This window comes from Carassius carassius, chromosome 30 (genome assembly GCF_963082965.1).
Source record: "Carassius carassius chromosome 30, fCarCar2.1, whole genome shotgun sequence".
Lineage (NCBI taxonomy): Eukaryota > Metazoa > Chordata > Actinopteri > Cypriniformes > Cyprinidae > Carassius > Carassius carassius.
The window spans coordinates 22,427,668-22,447,616 of record NC_081784.1 but is presented as its reverse complement, the minus strand read 5'-3'; the positions used below and the strand labels follow the sequence as shown (position 1 = coordinate 22,447,616).

General features: G+C 35.8%; 1 protein-coding gene across 2 annotated transcripts in view; it reads left to right on the top strand.

The window, feature by feature from the left end:
• LOC132110918 (protein kinase C epsilon type) overlaps positions 1-19,949 on the top strand; it is a 105,623-nt gene that overhangs the window by 42,317 nt on the left and 43,357 nt on the right. Inside the window, exons 3-10 of one of the 2 annotated variants that reach the window (XM_059518024.1) lie at positions 10,655-10,814; positions 12,570-12,604; positions 13,063-13,151; positions 14,876-15,005; positions 15,413-15,555; positions 15,783-15,876; positions 17,208-17,404; positions 17,513-17,686. In XM_059518024.1, coding sequence (XP_059374007.1) covers positions 10,655-10,814; positions 12,570-12,604; positions 13,063-13,151; positions 14,876-15,005; positions 15,413-15,555; positions 15,783-15,876; positions 17,208-17,404; positions 17,513-17,686 — 1,022 coding nt within the window. Of the gene's footprint in view, positions 1-10,651; positions 10,815-12,569; positions 12,605-13,062; positions 13,152-14,875; positions 15,006-15,412; positions 15,556-15,782; positions 15,877-17,207; positions 17,405-17,512; positions 17,687-19,949 lie in introns of both variants that reach the window. The other variant, XM_059518023.1, reaches the window with a different exon arrangement.

Sequence of the window (19,949 nt, the reverse complement as noted above, 5' to 3'; positions counted from 1 at the left end):
GTTTAACTGAGAGACACAGCTGTTAATGTGTTTGTTCAGACCCTCAAAAATATTCACATGCTGTCATCGTTCCTTGATGATAAAAGATGACATGCTTTTTATGTTTCTTGAAATATGATTCTATAACAGTAAAAACTTTGAACCTCTTGTAACATCAATATTATATTGTGTTATGTTTATCAAAATAAAACGGGGGAAAAAATACTTTTCCCCCTTTATAGTTATTTAAATGGTATTGCTTACTTTATACTTGTACAGAGGTGCTGTATTAAAGGGATAGTTCACCCAAAAATTAAAATAGCCCCATGATTTACAATCCTCAAGCTATCCTAGGTTTATAAGACTTTCTTCTTTCAGACGAATAAATTCAGAGTTATATAAAAAAAAATGTCTTGGCTCTTCCATAATGGCAGTGAATGGTTGTCGAGATTTATGTCAAGAAATAAAGTGCATCCATCCATCATAAAAAGTGCTCCACACGGCTCCATCTGTGTATTTTTATGTAATATTTAAAACTTTATAAACCATAATCTCTAACTTCCACTAACTGTCCTACACACGTTCACAAGAGAATGGCGTTCCAGCAGATGACGTAGGATTTAGGCGTAGCGTTAGCTCCGGTGAGAATATGCGGGTCTTATATATATATATATAAATAAATTCTTTTTTATTTTATAAATAATATATAATACTGATTTCATGGCCAGTAAATAATATTTTATGGCTGTTAAAATTTTCTATGTTCAATCGCCATAAGCAAGCATAGCAGAAACTTAATTTTGGATCCTCAGGGAACATTTCTGCCTCTGTTACTCTGTTACTGTGTGTTTCTGTACTGAATTTAAGAAAAACCGACACGTCCTTTTCTCTGTGCCAGCTCATGTTTCGTTTCGAAAGTGCTGAGTCATTATGTATTCCAGATGTACGCTGACGTGTGTGTGTGTTATCTCTTTATGAGAAATCTGCTCCACCGTTGAACAGTCAGAGAGGGGGAATAAGCATTCAATGGTTTTGATTTTGAAAAAATATCTTTTATACACAAAAATCAGATGTCTCCTTTGAGAGAAGTGACAGGCGACTGAAATCATTCACAATGGGGAATTAAAAAATAGCAAAAAGAATAATAATGTACTTAGAGAGAAATAAAGCCTGTCTTATGTTGTTTCTTTCCTAGTACTCCAGCTGCTCTCTGTTTAGGGTTTTACATTGAGAGACTTACTGTAACATCTTTAGCATTCAACAAAGGATGGACCAACTAATCGACCAACTAGTTAATTATGGTGGTAGACCAGTTTTGATAGTTTATATATCTATATCTATATATATATATATATATATATATATATATATATGTATATATATATATATATATATATATATGTATATGTGTGTGTATGTGTTGTTGTTGTTTTTTGCAAATATGATTTATTCTGAAGCAATATTCTCATCAGTTTTCTATCGGCTGTAAAATATATAACTGTGTGTTTTTTATATTTTATCCAAGGGCTTTTTTTGTTTCTTTATCTTTTATAGAGGACATTTTCCCACTAATCTCATTAATACTTTCATTTCAAATTCTTACATTTGATCTATAAATTCAATTATAATAATGTGATCAATCAGCAATGAGTCTGGTTGCTTTGAGATGCGCTGTGTTTCTGTCTAAACTTAATTGACTTAACATTTTTTGTATTTTGTAACTGTTTATAGAACTATAATATATATACATACATATAGTGTCTGGTTTTGCACTGTCTCTTTGTTTCATGTTTTGTTTTGTGTCTGTCTAGTGTCAGCACATGGCCTTGTTAATTGTTTTCTTGGCCATGTGCTCCTGTAGCCCCTCCTCCTTGTTTCCTCTTTACCACACCCTCTTGTTAACCTAGTTGGTCTAATTGTGCTCACCTGTCCCTCATGTATTTTCCTCCCTATTTATAGTGCACCTTCTCACCGTCTCTGTCTATCCCTATCCGGTTGGTCTTGTTTTGTCTAGTCTTTAAAATTCCATGTTCCATGTTGTCGTGCTCCTTATTTTATTATTTGTTTATTCTAGCTTTTTGCTTTTACTTGTAATATTTATTTAGTTTTTTCTAGTCCTGAATCTTTGTTTTGTTTTGATTTATTCTCGAAGTTGTTTAAGTTGTTAATCATTTCTTTCTTATTTGTTACTTTACATTTTAGTTCATTTGGTTTATTTTTTATTGTCTTGAGTTTTATTTGTTTTTGTGGAGCTTTGTGCTGTCTAGTCTTGTGTTAGAGTTCCTGACCTGTTGAGTTCCGGCGGTCATCAACTGTCAGAGCTCTGCTCTATGGTGCCTTATATGGTCTTCTCCATCAGCCTGGTCTTGCTGCCCCCTCTGTTGCCAAAGTATTCTGCCAGTTGTTTCCTGAAGCCTTCCCTAGCTGTACCGGTTTGTGTTCCTGTTGTGGTATCTGTTGTACACTTCACTACCTCTTGTATCAGTCTGCCTTGTCAATAAAACCCTTCTCACTGCAATTGGGTCCTCCTTCATAGATCCCTGACATATACTGTATATATTAAACAGTCGTAATGGTGAAAACGTTGTGTGACGGTACCTAACTGTATTTTAAATATAGAAACTTTTGAATTTTTACCTCAGGATGCTGAGTTTCTTAGTGTTGTGCGTTTTGATTTCTCCTGAAGAGGCAGTGTGATCCTGGCCTTTGCAGCGCAACCGTTTATACATATTGTCAATCAATACGCTATATACAGTAGCTATATCCACTATTCGCCACTTAATCTAAATGTAATAAAATCTGAATAATACTTGCATTTTGGTGTTCCCATAGTTATTTTTGTTTATTGATGTTTTGATCATGTTATTTGTCTGGTGATAATGTCGAGCCCTGGAGTCTATGTGCGGGGGCTCTGCTATTCTTCAAAGGTTTGGGGTCCGTTTGATTTAAAAAAAAAAAAAAAAGTTTTTAAAAGGTCTTTTATGCTCCCCAAGGCTGTATTTATTTGAATTTATGTATGTAATTTATTGCTGTGATGGCAAAGTTGTACTTTCAGCATCATTACTCCAGTCTTCAGTGTCACGTGATCCTTCAGAAATCGGTTTAATATGATGATTTGCTGCTCAAGAAACATTTCTGATTAATGTTGAAAACAGTTGTGCCACAAAGAAAAATTTTCATCAAAACCATTATGCATTTTTGTCCAAATTCTTTGAGAAAAGAGAAAGTTCAGATCAACAGCATTTATTTCAAATATATAATTATATATAATTATTTTGTAACATTATGAATAACTCACTTTTGATCAATTTGATGAGTCCTTGAAAAGTATGAAAGTATTTATTTGTTGAAAAACCAAAAATCATACTGACCCCAAACTGAACGGTAGTCTATCTAACTAAATGTGGATGATATCTGTTTGTGAAGCATTGGTCTCCAACCTGATAAGTTTCATTTCTGCATGCATATTTAAGTATATTTATTTGTTAGTTTTTACTTGCTGTGGGGCCGTACACAGATACTTTCCCAAAGCAGGTTTGGTGTACGAGAGTTTGCTGAGTATGCACACTTATTCCACCTGTGTTTATCCAAACCGGCATGTCTCTGACAGCTCTTCAAAACACACACTCAGTGCCTCCCTTGTGTTTGTGTATTTAATGTATGTGTGTGTGTGTGTACTGGCTTTGTTTTCTCTCTTGTTCTTATGTCACCTCTTTAGTGTCCCCTGGTTTGATGTCTTTATCTCACAGGGTCTTTCAGATGACTTTGAAGTTTACCTGCAGTCCATTAATCATATCCACATGTTCCCTCTGTCCTTTACCCTCTGACACATGCATCAAAAACGTGAATTCTAAAGGAATAGCTTGACAAAAAATGAAAAATTTGTCAATATTTGCTGCTTGGGTCATTGTCATGTTGTTCTGACCCAAGATTGCTTTTTTCAGTGAAACACAAAATTAGATGTTAGGACCGATGTGATCTTACACATTGAATATGAATTTTACCGTCAAACTCTTAAAAAAAGCAGCATTAAAGTCTAAACTATTTAAAGCGTAAATAGTCTTTTGAAGTCATACAGTAGTTTTATGTGAGAAACAGTCTGAAATTGAAGATTCTTACTGATCATTTTCCCCTTCGCTAGAGCAGATTACATTTTGGGGTAAACTATTTTATTCATTTTTCAACAGATTAAGTGCATAGGGGCTCAGTTTTACATGTCAACTTCTCAGCAGTCTCAAATAAAATGTGAGTTTGGATGGGACTACATATTGGTCTGAAAATGGAAGATGGTTGGTGAGCACAGAAGGGGTGATAGGAGTGTTTGGGAAACATGTTTGGTCTCTGTTTTTGCTATTTCATTTCAAACCCCTAGTGGTGCAGAAATCCCTGCACTCTTCTGGACAACCTATCGAGCAATCCAACCCAACCCAATATGCCTCTGGTGACATTTCGTCAAAATGAGATTTCATCAGTAGCACTGTATGACATAGACACTAACAAAACACCATGGAAGATGGATGGTGAGGTCAGAGGCTGTCCTTTACAAAACCATCCTATGACTGTCCTTTATAAAAGTAGCCACTGTTCTTTCCAGAACAACACACAACTTTACTGTTGCACTGGCGCCCCAGGAGTTGGCGGCCAAGCATCAAAGCTAGAACAAATGTCTTCAGTGTGAGTCTGCACAGAGTATTTTATTGCTATAAAGTCTCTCACTCACCACGTCTTTTGTCTTCAAACCATTTTTTATTATGCTTTATTTTTTACTTTAAACAGAAAGTTAGTTACTATCCTTCAAGACCATAAATTTTAACTGAGAAGTCAAAGTAAAAATGCTAGAAGAATTCACTTATTAAAGGACATGCATGTGCAGAGTTCAATTGAATGATAAATTTCACCTTTTTTTAAAACATCCTCAAAACAAGGCATTGAATATAGACGGGGTGCTAGGGGACTGATAAATTGAATAAAATTGATAAATTGACTGATAAAATACACTAATACAATAGTATGGGGACTGTGTACATGAACTCTCCTTTCTCTGAAAACATTTGCTTTCAGTCAAGTAAAGTTTATCCAAAAATAAAAAAAAATAAAAAAAACTTTTTATGTTCCAAACCTATATGACTAACTTTCTTCCGTGGAACCTAAAAGAAGATGTTTCGAGAATTCTCCCCAACCAAACAATAGAAGTCAATGGGAACCAAAATTTTTGGTTACCAAAATATCTTCTTTTGTGTTCTGTTGAAGGTTTAGAACAACATGAGAGTGAGGGTGAACTATGAAAGGTGACTGATGACTGATTGACTGATTAAAGGGGAATTTCTTTTTATTGTGCAAAGCAATCTGTTGAACTCAGTGTGTTCTGACTATACTGTATGGCTGTTGTACAAACCAGATATTAAACTGCAGTCAATATCCTGAAACCTGTTAAGTGAAATTGTTAAATGCCAAATTCTGATTTTATAGCTGTTTGACACTTGAATGCAGTTGTTTAAAGACTGATCCCTGAATATGTTCACACTTGAGTAAATAATTGTAATTAAAACACATTTCTTTAGGTCAAAGACTCCAGTGAGTTGCTCTGATAAATGAGTGCACTTTTAATTGCTCTGGGCTTGCTGTCCTGTGTTAAAGTGCTGTGAAATGGGAAGCTGTCTACTAAGGCCGAGCCCTGCTTTCTTTGTGTTTATTGTTGATATGGTCACATGTGATTAGTGATTTATGATGTATATTTTGGTTGTAAGTGGAAATATTTGTCTTTACAAAGACTGGGGACATTTTCTGGGCTAGAATCTAGAAGAAGAATAAGGGCTGAAGATCCACATTCATATGATTGATAATGTAATTAACTGGTATTCCACTGACAGTCAAAGGTAGCCACACCTTTATGTGAACCTACATTGTTGCTAGGCAGCTGTTGCCTGTTCCTAGGCAATGGTTGTTATGCAGGGTCAGTGGGTGATAGCTAAGTCATGAATTGCTGTATACGTAGAAAATCCAACTGCTCTTGCAAAGTGTTTTTCAATGTGTTTTCACACATACTGGGTGATGCATATGATAGCGACTCACTTCAGTCTCCTGTGAGACTAGACAGATCCCATTGGTCCATTGTCCTTAGATGGTTTTTAGAACAGGACCACCGCTGGAACTGCTGCACATATATAAAACCCCATCATGTAGACTCAAACTCACTGCAGGATGTTTTTAAATGTGAAGCTTGAATTTTTTTTAACATTTAAGTACTTTAGTCCCTGTTTGATATTTGAACTCTACAACTATAGACGGTTTCATCGGGCGCACGCGCCTGGACCTAAGTTAACTTCCGGTCTGTGTTGTGTATATCGGTCTGGCTGCGGTGCCATCTACAAACGCAGTTAAAGTCAAGGTGATGAGTAGACTGAAGTTGGGGTCAGGTGGTTGTGCTGCCGGATGTGTTTCCCATACATTTATTTATTTTTGGAGACTCGCCACAAATTTAAAACTGATCGATTTTCAAAAAGGCTTCGCTGAATAAACATGAGTAACGTTACGTACTGCACGTTTAATAATAATAATTCCTTACATTTATATGTTTAAATATCAAAACGAGGCACAGGTGTTTTTATATCGCTGTATTTCTGAAGGAAGACTTGTATGTTATATGCCTGATAAAGCAGCGTGTGAGCGTACCAGCTCCGCTTTGTTTACAGCTGTTACTGGGGAAAACTCTATTTCTCGCGCTTTATGTCTATGCTTTAAAACATCTCCTGCTGGCAAAGAATGAATTTTCATTTTCATTAAGTCCGCCTGATCCACGCAGCAAACATATTTTGTTTGTTATCAAAAAAATCTACTCTAGAGGGACTTGGCTGTTGTTATTGATTCTATTTGGAAGTCTACCGGAAGTTAAGTTAGGTCCACAAAAGCGCGCATGCGCAGTAACGTTTGTTTATGTTGTGGCCGTTGAAACCGTCTATAAGTAAACTCTTTGTGGGTTGATTTCCCCCCCAATGGCAAACAATGTATTGTAATCCATATGAACTCAGGCTACTCAGGAAATCAATAGGAATGACCGTAAAATAAAGAGGGTTAAAGGTAAAGTGTCTCATTTCTGTGCCACTACTGTGATATTGAAAGTTTTCAAGCTGGTTTTCTGAGCAGTTCTTCTGTCTACCATTGGGCAGGTAAACAGAACTGCCCAAATCATGTCATTGGTCGAGCCAATATTGAGCTGGTCAGGATGCCAGCCCAGATGGTCCAAATACTGGCAAAAATTGCATAAGAGGAGGCAGTGCCTCCATCTCACTATGCAATAATGCCTGCCTGTCATGTTCTCTCTGTCAATGAGATAATGCACAACAGGTTGGAAAATCAGTCTGAATGGGTCAGTCTGCTGTAAATGGATGGGTTAATCACCACGCACAGATAACATGTTCTGTGATAGCTGAGTCTAACTTAACTTGAAATGACTTGAACTGATGATCTGTGAGTGATCTGACTTTTAGAGTGCAATCAGTTTTTTTTTCTGAATATTTGTTGATCAGGATTAGACCATAGTTCAATTAGGACATTTAAGTCATTTTTATAAATATACCTTAGATAAATACATTACTGGTGTGCATCTTGAAATAAAACATCTGACATATTTTAAGATCAGTCAGTGTAAGATTCTTTCTATTAAAACAGCCCAGACATCCATTTTAGTCTGGGACCAGTCTTAAAGCAACACTCCACTATTTTTGAATATAGGCTCATTTTCCAACTCTCCTAGAGTTAAAGAGCTGAGTTTTACCATTTTTTTAATCCATTAAGCCAATCCCCAGGTTTGGTGGTAGCACTTTTAACTTATCTTAGCATAGATAATTTAATCTGATTAGACCATTAGCATCTCGCTCAAAAATGACCAAAGAGTTGCTATATTTTTCCTATTTAAAACATGACTCTTCTATAGTTACATTGTGTATTAAGACCGACGGAAAATTAAAAGTTGTGATTTTCTAGGCCGATATGGCTAGGAACTATACTCTCATTCTGGCGTAATAATCAAGGAACTTTGCTGCTATATGATGATATACAATGCAACTGCAGAAGAGTCCAGTTTTAAATAGGAAAAATATAGAAGCTTTTTGGTCATTTTTGAGCTAGATCCCAACAATCTAATCAGATTCAATGATCTTTGCTAAGCTAAGCTAAAAGTGCTACCGCCAGACCCATAGAGCGGCTGAATGGATTCAAAAACAGTAAAACTGAACTGAGTTTAACTCTAGGGGAGTTGGAAAAATTAGCCTATTTTAAAAAAAAAAGTGGAGTGTTCACAATATGGTACAATATGCATCAAATGGCTAAATATGTCATAGTTTTTAATTTTCACAGTCCATACTACAAAATGAAAAAGCCGTTTTCAAATGTATCCACTTGGGAGAGCATTTTCAAAAAGCTCTGATTTTGCTGGACAAAAACGCTCTGTCAGTGCGGATAAAAGGCCAAAACTAAAAGAGAAAGATTAATGTGGATGTAGCCTTATATGCTTACTGTATTTTTGTTATTTGAAGCAATAAATAAAAGAGTTTGATATTTTGATAGTAATTTGATAGTAATTTGTTAATGTAATTATGCTTGATGTCCATCATTTTTGATAGCTAATTGTTTAGTCTGTAAGGTAGAGGCCTGTTCTCCATCTTCTCTTCTATCCACTATTAATGGCAATTTTTTTTCGCTGTGCACAGCAGTCTGTCCGGTTCGGTTACTTTTTCTGCTAGCAAAATAGCAAGAGCTTTTTTTTAAAAACTTTTACAATGGCTTTATTAATAACAGGAGATGACCATCGGTCTGCCAGTTTGGCACAGCTTGCGTTGTCATTTTGTGAGTCAGAGCCCAGCCTCTCTCCTTCTCTTTCTCTCCGGGCTGAGAAGTGTGATTGCAGCAGACAGATACAATGACATCAGGGAATACTCAGGAGTGATCACAGTTCTCGTCCTCCACAGAGAGAAGAAAAAGGAGAGAGAGAAAGAGTGCAGCTCCTCCCCTGTGGCCTTGTTTCCTTTCTTAGTGAGAGCGTCTGACAGCTCTTCAATATGGTGCCTTTGTCACACTCGTGCCCCCCGGTTTATTGATCACTGCCTCTGCATGGCCCCTCATAACACACAAACAGATATACACACAAGAGTTAAGGGATTAGTTTGATCAAAAAAATGAAACACTTTTATTTAATCTGACATAAGGTGGTGAGAATTCTGACAATGTTCAACTGTTCCCTTATATGTACTGTACTGTAAGGTCAACAGAAAACACCAACCAGTCTACTGAATGGCTGAATAATAGCGTTTAAGACTGTCAAAAAGACTGGTGTTATGTCTAAGGACGCATAGTTGAGTAGTATCAGGGACATTTTCTGTATGGCTATTATAGAAAAAAATAGCTTAAAATACTTTTGAGTTTCAGAAGAAACAAGATAACTTCACCACAGTTTCTGTAGTTACAGATACTGAAAAATACTGCTAACATGGTATTCTATATATGGTAACGAATACTCTTTCATATGTATGTTTGTCATAGTTCATTTATTCTGTAAACAAAAGTGTCTGAAAATAGGGGGAGCTATAAAGTGAATAGTATTGAACTGGTGACAATCCCTTTGTAGAATAAAACAGTTTTTTTTTTTCAAGGCTATTGATTTGACTGAAGTTTTCATGCTATAGGATTGGGCAATGGGTAGATTTGCCCAATGCTGAATGCAAAAATCTCATTACTTTTTTGTGTGTTATTAACAGTGCTCATGAAAAAAAAAAATTATATAAGTTAGTTATTGCTGTTATTGCTCCTGCATAAAAATTACATGGTACATGCATAATACTGAACTAACAGCAGTTTAACATAAACAGTTACCAAGAGTGAGTTGTCCAAACTTTTTGCCTTATGACTAGTCCCAGAATGTTCTGGTATGTTCCAGAAAGCACTAGAATATTACAGGATATTCCAGAATGTTATGGAAACTTCTAGAATGTCTCCATCCAACAACAGCAATCATAAAAGTTGCTGCAATAAAGTCAGTACAAAGTAGAAAGGCAGCTCTCTAATATACAGCGTTAAGGGTATATAAAATATAACATGATGAGATTTTGCCCTCAGCCAAAAAATTTGCTCTGGAACACTTAATAGATTAATGTGACCGAAGATCGCCTGTTAAATTAAGTATATCTCATGTTTAACCACTATAGAGACATCAGAGCCAGCGGCAAAATCCAGAAGAAGTGGCTGAGATAAGGATTTTCAAATATATGTTATCTTTATTGACTAACCACATATTTCAGTTCTAATTATATTAAATATAAACAACTACATTGTCACCTAAAAATGTCTACATCTTTAATAAAACTACATTCAGTGACACAAAAACAGTATAGTGGATTTAGGTGTCCGCCATGACACTCGCTGTGAGAAATACTGCTGGTGGAGTGATACGAACGGTGAAACGGTTGGAGTGCTGTTATCACTAGAATATCACACTCCTCTCAGCCAATAAGAACCAAGGACCAAAAATAACTGTTTTGTGTTTGTGTGTGTGTGTGTGTAAATGTTGCACCAGATTGAATGAATGTGTGAGTGGAGTGAGTGCCCAATATATTGAATGATGGTTGTGAATGGAGTCATGTAATAACTTCTGTTTGTGCATTGGTGTGTGTTTTTGCAGCAGGTAGCTGTGAGAATGAGAAGCGTGTATTTCGAGAACGCATGCGTCCCAGGAAGAGACAGGGAGCTGTCCGGAGGAGGGTGCATCAAGTCAACGGACACAAGTTCATGGCCACCTACCTGAGACAGCCCACCTACTGCTCGCACTGCCGTGATTTCATCTGGTGAGTCCTGCATGTAGCGTGCTGTTTGTACAGTTGTATGTGTTGGTAAATCTGCGTCTGAGTTTTGACATAACCAGTGTACACTGTCCCTCCTCATGGGTGGTTTACCCTCAATGGGCTGCATTTCCATGGTAATGACAGGAAAAGCCATGAGGCTCAGAGTGGTGGCGCTACAATATGAGCGTATTGAGTGTGTCTGGGCTCCTCCACATTGTGCAAGAGCACAGCCATGCACAGACATGCTGTGTCCCACCTCTCTAGAGAACAGAGGGATATGGCTGTTTTAAAAGAAAAGGTGCAGAGCTGCTGTGTGGGATTAAAACTGAAAGACAAGCAGTGAATAACAACACATATCTCATTGAATCTGCATACATGTAAACATTTATTAAAGTTTCACCCCAAAAAAGAACATTTCCTGAACATGTATTATGAATTGATAGACTGGTTTGGTGTGGATTACTTGTATTATAATGTGATGTTTATATCAACTGTTTGGACTCTCATTTTGACGGCACCCATTCACTGCAAAGAATCCATTTGTCAGCAAGTGATGTACAGCTGAATTTCTCCAAATCTGCCATTGTTACGTCATACTACTGAATGTAGTTGACTGTATGTTAACAAGTGGGAAATTATTTAAAGTGTTAACATTTTTTAAGGTCACTTGCAAACAGAGGCGTCATGCCCATTCAAAGATTTCTGAGCCAAGTGGATTTTAAATGCAGCTTCCAAATGACAAAAAATATATATATATATATACCCAAATAATATTTTTTATATATTTGATACAATCACACCGGTGTGATTAGATCGTTCAGTGCACAGCATCAGCTGCTAAATTCAAATCTGCGTTCGTTGGCTGGCGCTGAGCCAGAGACAGACGTGTTCGTACAACGCTTCATGATAACCAATCAGAAACTATTCTGTTGTGCTTATGGATGCAATGGCCAATTAGAGACGTGCAGAAGAGTCATCACTGAAACGCAGTGTTTTGTTCACTTGCTCGCTGACTGAATTATTTAGCGAATTCTCTCATCAGAAACAACAAAAAGTGCAGATGTGCATACGAATGTAAGATATTCATTTCATAAAGTGCTTCAGTGATTTTGATGGGAGTTTTTGAGAGTGCCTGAACTCTAGACTGAATGAAAATGTTCTTTACTCTCTGTAAAATGAAAGTGTTAAACTAAGTAACTATCAATATTGTTATTAAAATTTACATTAAATGCAAATTCAGTCGTATTAAAAATATTTTATGTCATGATATGGCACTAAAGTAAAAAAGTCGGGTTTTTATTTGTAGTTAATAGATTACCCTACTTTGCCCATCACAATATATTGATCAAATAACAATCTATAAAGGTGCAAAATGCGTTTACTTAAACATATTTGAGAATCGACATATTTCCTGATATATCAAACATGTTTGGAATTGTTTTGAATAAAAAGGAAAAATAAATAAATAAAGCATAAGCCTATATAAGTTATACAGTGTTATCGTAGCTGCTGTGTCACATAACAACCATAACTTTTATTTTTCAAGAATTACATTTGGTGAGAAATCACAATGGCTTTATATTTATATCACAGAGAGACACTTTCCTCACATAATAGCTTTTTTTTGTGTTTTCCATTTTTATCATGTTCATTCATTCATTCATTTATATCTAATCCATAGTATACTATAATACATGCTGGTGTGTTTAGTGTCACTGTACAATAATAACAACTGATCTCTCTTCCTTCTCTTCACAGGGGTGTATTAGGAAAGCAAGGGTATCAGTGCCAAGGTAGGCACATACCTATATTTCTCTGTCAGATATTTTGTTCAACAGTTTAGACAATTTGTTAGCTCAACAAAAATGTTAGCTACTCTAAATCTAAATCATCAAAACACATTAGAAACATACACCAACATTGAAAACAGCCTTTAAGCTAACAACACCATAAAGCACCATGATGACTCGAGCACTATATTCCACAGATTTTCTTCAAAGTTCTCTGTTTTCCACAGGATGAAATGCATGTGTGTATTCTGCATAAATAGTGACAGAGGTTTTATTTTTAGATGACCTGTTCCTTTAAGTAGTGACTAGCTCACAATCTGAAATGAAGGAAACTACTGGCATGGACAGGAACCTCCTAGAATATTATATCTATACTTTAGCCCAAGCATTCTTATCTGTGAGCCCAATGTCAGAAAGTGAAGTAAAGCTGATTTGATCTCCTGCTTGTTTCTGTTGATCAGTGTGCACCTGTGTAGTTCATAAACGCTGCCACGAGCTGATCATCACCAAATGTGCAGGTCTGAAGAAACAGGAGGACAGCACAGAGGAGGTGAGAGGATGTCTCGCGTTTCATTTCTCAGTTATCACTAATGAGAGAAAAATTGAATCTTTTGTTTAGGTTTCCTGCATGTTTCTGCCCAGAACAACGAACCCATAAATCTCAAACATCTCCTCTATAGTTTCAAACTGTGTACAAATGTGCAAATATACCAATGATTGGAATAAAATGTCATTTCAATATGAGGGTCAGAGACAAGAGATCCATTTCAAATTAAACGTACAAAAGTATGGAAGCACATGGGTAGCGATATTCAATTTGCAATGTAATATGCAAAATGACAATGCAATATGTAAAATGGCAATGCATTTCTGTATTTACATTTACATTTTCCAATACATTTGTGCAACGTTTGGTGATAACGTTAATATGTAAAATGAAAACTAATTTTAATGCTTTATAAGTTGCAAAATTAAAATGAAAATGTATTACAGAAATGATTAGATATGTATAACATGTTCAAGCAAAAACTGTGGCAAAATTATCATTTAAATGCTATTTTTCTTAAATGCATTAACACTCACAGTCAAGACACTTACGATTGCATTTTCATTCAGTGTCCCGCAATGAATGTAGCAAAATTCAATGTGCACATTGAAAATGCATTCTGAGCCGATCACGTGTCCGCCCCCTCGCGCCATGTCAATCACTGTGTGAACAAGGCAGGGCTTGCAGAAGGTCAAGAGACTCAAGACTCAAGAGGATTCAAGTGAGAGAACATGGACAAGACCGTTGGTCCGTGTACGTTTTGATCATTTCGGTTTATGGCTTCAATATTACATTCGCACTTGTGGGCGGAGCTGAAATGCTGCTTTCATCTGATTGGTCAAATCGCTCAACCTTCAGTTCGGTCTTTTCATTCTTTCAGACAGAATAAGAGTAAAAGAATAAAACTGGTGTATGAAATGGCAAATTAAATTATGTAATTTAATTTTCATTTTCATTTTACACCAAACGTTGCACAAATGTATTGGAAAATGAAAATGTAAATACAGAAATGCATTGCCATTTTACATATTGCATTGTCATTTTGCATATTACATTGCAAATTGAATATCACTACCCATGTGCTTCCATACAAAAGTGATTTTATATACATAGAAATCATTTTAAATGCAAGGAAAGTGTATGCTTTAATGTTTCAAATAACTTTTGTATAAATAAAATGTCAAAATATGGGTCAAATAATGTTCCATCAACATTCAGTGTGACATATATTTATGGAGAAATTGGGAAGAAAAAAAATTAAGATATATAAAAGTGATCAAACTAAATTTTGTTTTAATTTCTGGGTAAATGGGTAAAACCCAGTGGTTTGAAGGATAGTGGTAAAGATTGTTAAATATTTCAAGTTTATTTTAAAGCATGTGAACAATGTAATATTTTTCTACTTCATTTTAGGAAATATCCAGTAAATATTCTAATATTCTGAAGAGCAAAACCTCAAAAATAAATCTTTCCTCTGGCACAGAGTAGACCTATAGGCCTACCATGCTTTGACTGTTAAAAATGTGTCTTTATGTCTTTATCATAGATGTAAATGTCTACAGTTGTAAGATCATAATAATGTTTTATGATTATAATGTATTTATTTTGGTTTGGATGTGCGTTTTTTAAGTAGCCTAAATAAATAAATAAAATCACTGCATTTTGCAGCGTCACTTCTTTAAATTCGCTGCATAACCGTCTTCCTGACCCTCTGTCGCCCCCTCCAGGTGGGATCTCAGCGCTTCAGCGTCAATATGCCTCATAAGTTCAGGATTCACAACTACAAAGTCCTGACCTTCTGTGACCACTGCGGTTCATTACTGTGGGGCCTGCTGCGGCAAGGGCTCCAGTGCAAAGGTGAGAGCGGCATTCTGGGAAATGTAGTTAAAGAGATCTCACAGCAAAAGCTCGGAAAATCAGGGAAATTTTAATTGATAATTTATGGATTTTTTTGTAGAGAATTTTCTATTATCAATGCACATTTTTATAGTGCTGTGTTTTCAAATATTTTTGTAGGATATGTTTTATTAGTTTATATATATATATATATATATATATATATATATATTTTTTTTTTTAATTTTAATAAAGTAAATTTAATAAGTAATTTTTCATTAATAGCTCTGGTTTTGGTTTAATTTAACTATAATATCAACGCTATAACCCTGAATCTTCCTAGACTCACGCATACTCACACTGACATGCATTGAAATACAGTACATTGTAACTTCTCATGCCGTCTCCCTTTATTTATCTGTCCTCAGTTTGTAAGATGAATGTGCACAAGCGTTGTGAGAGTAATGTTGCTCCTAACTGTGGGGTGGACGCCCGGGGCATCGCTAAGGTGCTGTCTGACCTCGGAGTCACTCCAGATAAACTCTCCGGCAGCGTCCAGAGGAGAAAAAAGGTGAGCGGGAGAATCATGGGTGATTACAGTCTGCACATGAGAAGTGGGTGTATAGGACTGAGAGGTGAGAAGCCTTCTCCATGCAACTGTAAATAATGGGAAATACACTCTGATTAATAATGACATAATGGTCTTTATAGCGAGCAGCATTTAGGTACCTGATTAGGCCTCCTGAAACATAATGATGATTGAATGCTGAAGATGATTTGTTCCTGTTTTTAATGCAGATCTCTCAGGGTCCAGATCCGCAGCCTTTACCCATGTCCCCACAGTCAGAAGAGGATCGATCCAAATCTGCCCCCACATCACCATGTGACCAGGGTAAACACACTGCTCATTGTGTTATGTGGCAGACGTTTGATTACCGCATACGATTATTTTGGCCTGTTCTTAAAGAGATAGTCACCAAAAAAATATATATAATTCTGTCATCACTCACCCTCATGTCATTCTAAACCTGCAAGATTGACTTTCTTCTGCGAAATATAATAGATGATGAATAATGTTGGTTAGAAAACAGATTTGGTTCCAAATTAAGTTTTTGTCCATACAGTTGAAGCCAGCGGGAAATATTTGCAACTATTTGGTTACCAACATGATTCGAAATATCTGCTTTTTGTGAAACTCTAGAACAACTTTAGAACAACATGAGGGTGAGTAAATGATGACAGCATTGTTGATTTCGGTATGCCTTGCTTTAATTTTATAATGCATTTCAAACGGAAGTCTATGAGGACTTTGTACCAAAATGTGAAGCTTGTATTTTGGCATGCAATAGCCCTGCGTGAAAAAACAAACTGAATCTTCATTGTTGTCAATGAAATCAGCTAGCAGCTAATGGTCTAAAACAGCCATATTTGTTTAAAAGCTACTGCTTTCATTATTCTTTTATGGTGCTTTATAATACTTTTATTCTAATTTTTATTCATTATATGGAAATGAACGTCTAGGGTATTTGGTAAAAAACTACTCTAGTTCAATTCATAAAAACTTCAAATGAGTTTGACAAGCAGTGCTCTATAAATATGTGATTTCTGATATTCATCACATGACTATGTAACTTTAGACTGGCAAGGTCTAAAAGTAGATTAATCACACTAGTCAGTGGCTATACACTACAATTCAAAAGTTTTGAAGTCAGTAAGATTGTAAGTCTCTTATGCTTACCAGTGGTGCATTAATGTGATCAAAAATACAGTAATATTGTGACATATTATTACAGTTTTAAGTAGGTGTTTTCTATTTGAATATATTTTAAAATGTAATTATTATAATATGCTGATTTGCTGCTCAAGAAGCATTTCATACTGTCATCAAATTTAAAAACGGCTGTGCTGTGTAATTATTATGTAGAGTAAATATTCTTTGATAAGTAGAAAGTTACAGCATTTATATGAAAAAGAACTCTTTTGCAACATTATGTCCTATGTCTTTTCTGTCACTTTTGATCAATGTAATGCATCCTTGCTGAATAAAAGCATACAAAATAAATCTAGAGTATCACACTTTCAAAACTGAAAACACACTTTTATTGTAAAGGCATTACAGTAAACATGTTTTTTTGTTTGTTTGTATTTTAGAACTGAAGGAGGATGTAGTGTGGGGTCTGAATGTGTGTAATGCGATCTGGCTTTTTGTTTTGGGATCTGCAGATATAAAGGACCTTGAGAACATCAGAAAGGCTCTTTCATTTGACCATCGTGGTGAGGAGCTGAAGCCAGCCTCGTCCTCCTCTCTGACCGAGCGCCTGTCAGAGGAGACCAGAGAGAACGGAGAGGCGAAGACTAAAACGATAACGCTGGAAGACTTCTCCTTCATCAAAGTGCTTGGCAAAGGCAGCTTCGGCAAGGTGGAGCTTTGTGAAATTCTGTCCTCTGTTTTCAGCTTTAAGTGCCAGTTTTGTTTCTTGTCAGCAGTGTGACTATAGTTTGGTTTGTAATAAAGGTTTTGTGTTCAGGTGATGCTGGCAGAGTTAAGAGGCACTGATGAGGTTTATGCAGTGAAAGTGTTGAAGAAAGACGTGATCCTGCAGGACGATGACGTGGACTGCACTATGACTGAAAAACGCATTCTAGGGCTGGCCAGAAAACACCCTTATCTGACCCAACTCTATTGCTGCTTTCAGACCAAGGTAAGAGATAGCATATTAGCTCATACTCATTACAAACTCTAAAATAATGAGCAAAATGCACTATGAACCAGTCAGTCACCAAGAACCAAGATATTATGCTTCTTTAGAAATAATGTTTTGCAGACTGCCACTAGATGGAGCTGTAATATTACTTGCTGTCTGTTATTCGAATCTTTATTTGGCACACTTTTGGAGATCTGACAGCAGTTTAGCTCTTTATCTGAAGAGGGCAGGATTGTGGCTTGGGGAATAGCCACAAAAATAGGTAAATTCTTCAAGAATAGGGGATATATTTTAGATATTTAGGCTTAAATGTTTAAATTTGGATAGACAGGTTTCCAGGTTTTATTTAAAACGAAAACCAGCCATTAAAACAGAAATAGGTTCTTACATTGAAAATAGATTAATACAATAAACCAAAAGTAAACTTTTAAAATGAGTTGCCATAGTTTTGTGCCTCGAAATTTAAATAAAATATTAAAAAAAAATGTATTAATGCACCTCCATTTCTTCCTGCTATTATAAGATGCTTAAAAAGCACTTTACCCTATATGGCCTTTTTTATTATTATTATCTAAAATAACTGAGACTAAAAAAAAAAAAAGATCAAATACACTGAATAAATATAAATATTTTGGATAGTCAGGTTTCCGGCTAACAAGGCTTTTAATAACAATGAAAACAACTAAAATAAACAGCTAAAATTTGCTGCCATATATTTGCTGTTTTATTTATTTGTATTTTATTTATTGTTATCAGAATGTCTATAAAAAGCATTTTATCCTCCATGTACTTTGTTTTTCTTAATTTACCTAAAAGAAAAAAGGTACAAAAAAAATTAAAAATAACTTTATTGTATTCATGAAAAATGTCAAACGACGATAAAATAAATATAAATATAAAATAATTAATTTACCAAATAAAACCTGACTAACTGAATAAAAGCATACAGATAAAAGTAATAAAGATAAAAAATAAAATAAAAGCTATAATAATAATAATAATTATTATTAATATTATTATTATTATGTAACCTTTTAAATATATGTAATTTTACTGTATATAATAGAAACATTTTGGACTTATTAAGAGCTGGGCTCTATTTTCCTTGTTTTAAAATGATTTTCAGTTCCGGAAAATTCATGAAAAGGTCTATACTGACAATACATTTATACAATTATGATCAGCTCTGACAAATTGTTCTTTGTGAATGTGTTCTGTATACAGTTATTACTAATTATTATTATTATTATTATTATTATTACAAATCTTTATCCAGAATCAGTCTCAGTAAGATTATTATTGGTGGTAAATGAATTATGTATTGCACTGATTTGTCATAATTCTGAATGTTCTTATTCATTCCGCAAACTGCTACTGGATCAGGATGAACCCTGCAGCTGATCACACACACACACACACACACACACATTCTTGTAAGGTTGTCTGTACTTCTGCAAGTGTTCCTTGACACAGAAGGGCAAGCACCTGTTTGAAGGGAACATTTCTTTTATGTTCTATAATAAGCCCACATCAGATAAACACTCCACATTAGGTCAGCATTCTAATTCTCTCGGTCTGCTGGTGTGATAATAGTTTTAGATAGACACATCTGTTTGAGAATAGCAGTTGCAGCCAGGCCTAACCCCACGTCATGTTTATTTTCCTCCACTCAAACCTGGGGTCAGCCATCATGACGGCATCCTCCACTCCTCTAATTTATTTACTTCTGCAGTTTCCCCAAACAAGCCAAAAGAACATTGTGTCCTTTACTGCGATCATGAGTGGGAGGAGGTGGGGAAGAGGAGGGGAACGAGAGCGGGAAGGAGGAAAAGGCCGAGTGTAGGATGAAAGAAGGTAGAAGATGACATCTGAAAGCACTTAAAGACGATAGTATTGATGAGCTTTAACTCAAAGTGACATTGAGGAATGGTCACCATTATTTATCACTTCTGCTGTGTCTATAGGGCGAGTAGAGTGATGACAGATGGGGACATGCATGTGCTGGATAGGTTTATTATAGTTAACTAAAACTGAAACATCTCGGTTACGTATGGTAACCCTCGTTCCCTGAAGGAGGGAACGGAGACGCCAAGTCGGTGACCGACGAATATGGGATATCGCTTCGATAGACCATTCTACTTTGAGTGTAAACTAAATGAGCCAATGCACATTGGCATGCAATTATTGCATCCAGCTACCGCTGATCACTGCGTGAGTATAAGAAGGCAGCAGGTGCACTGCATACCAGGTTTTCACTGAG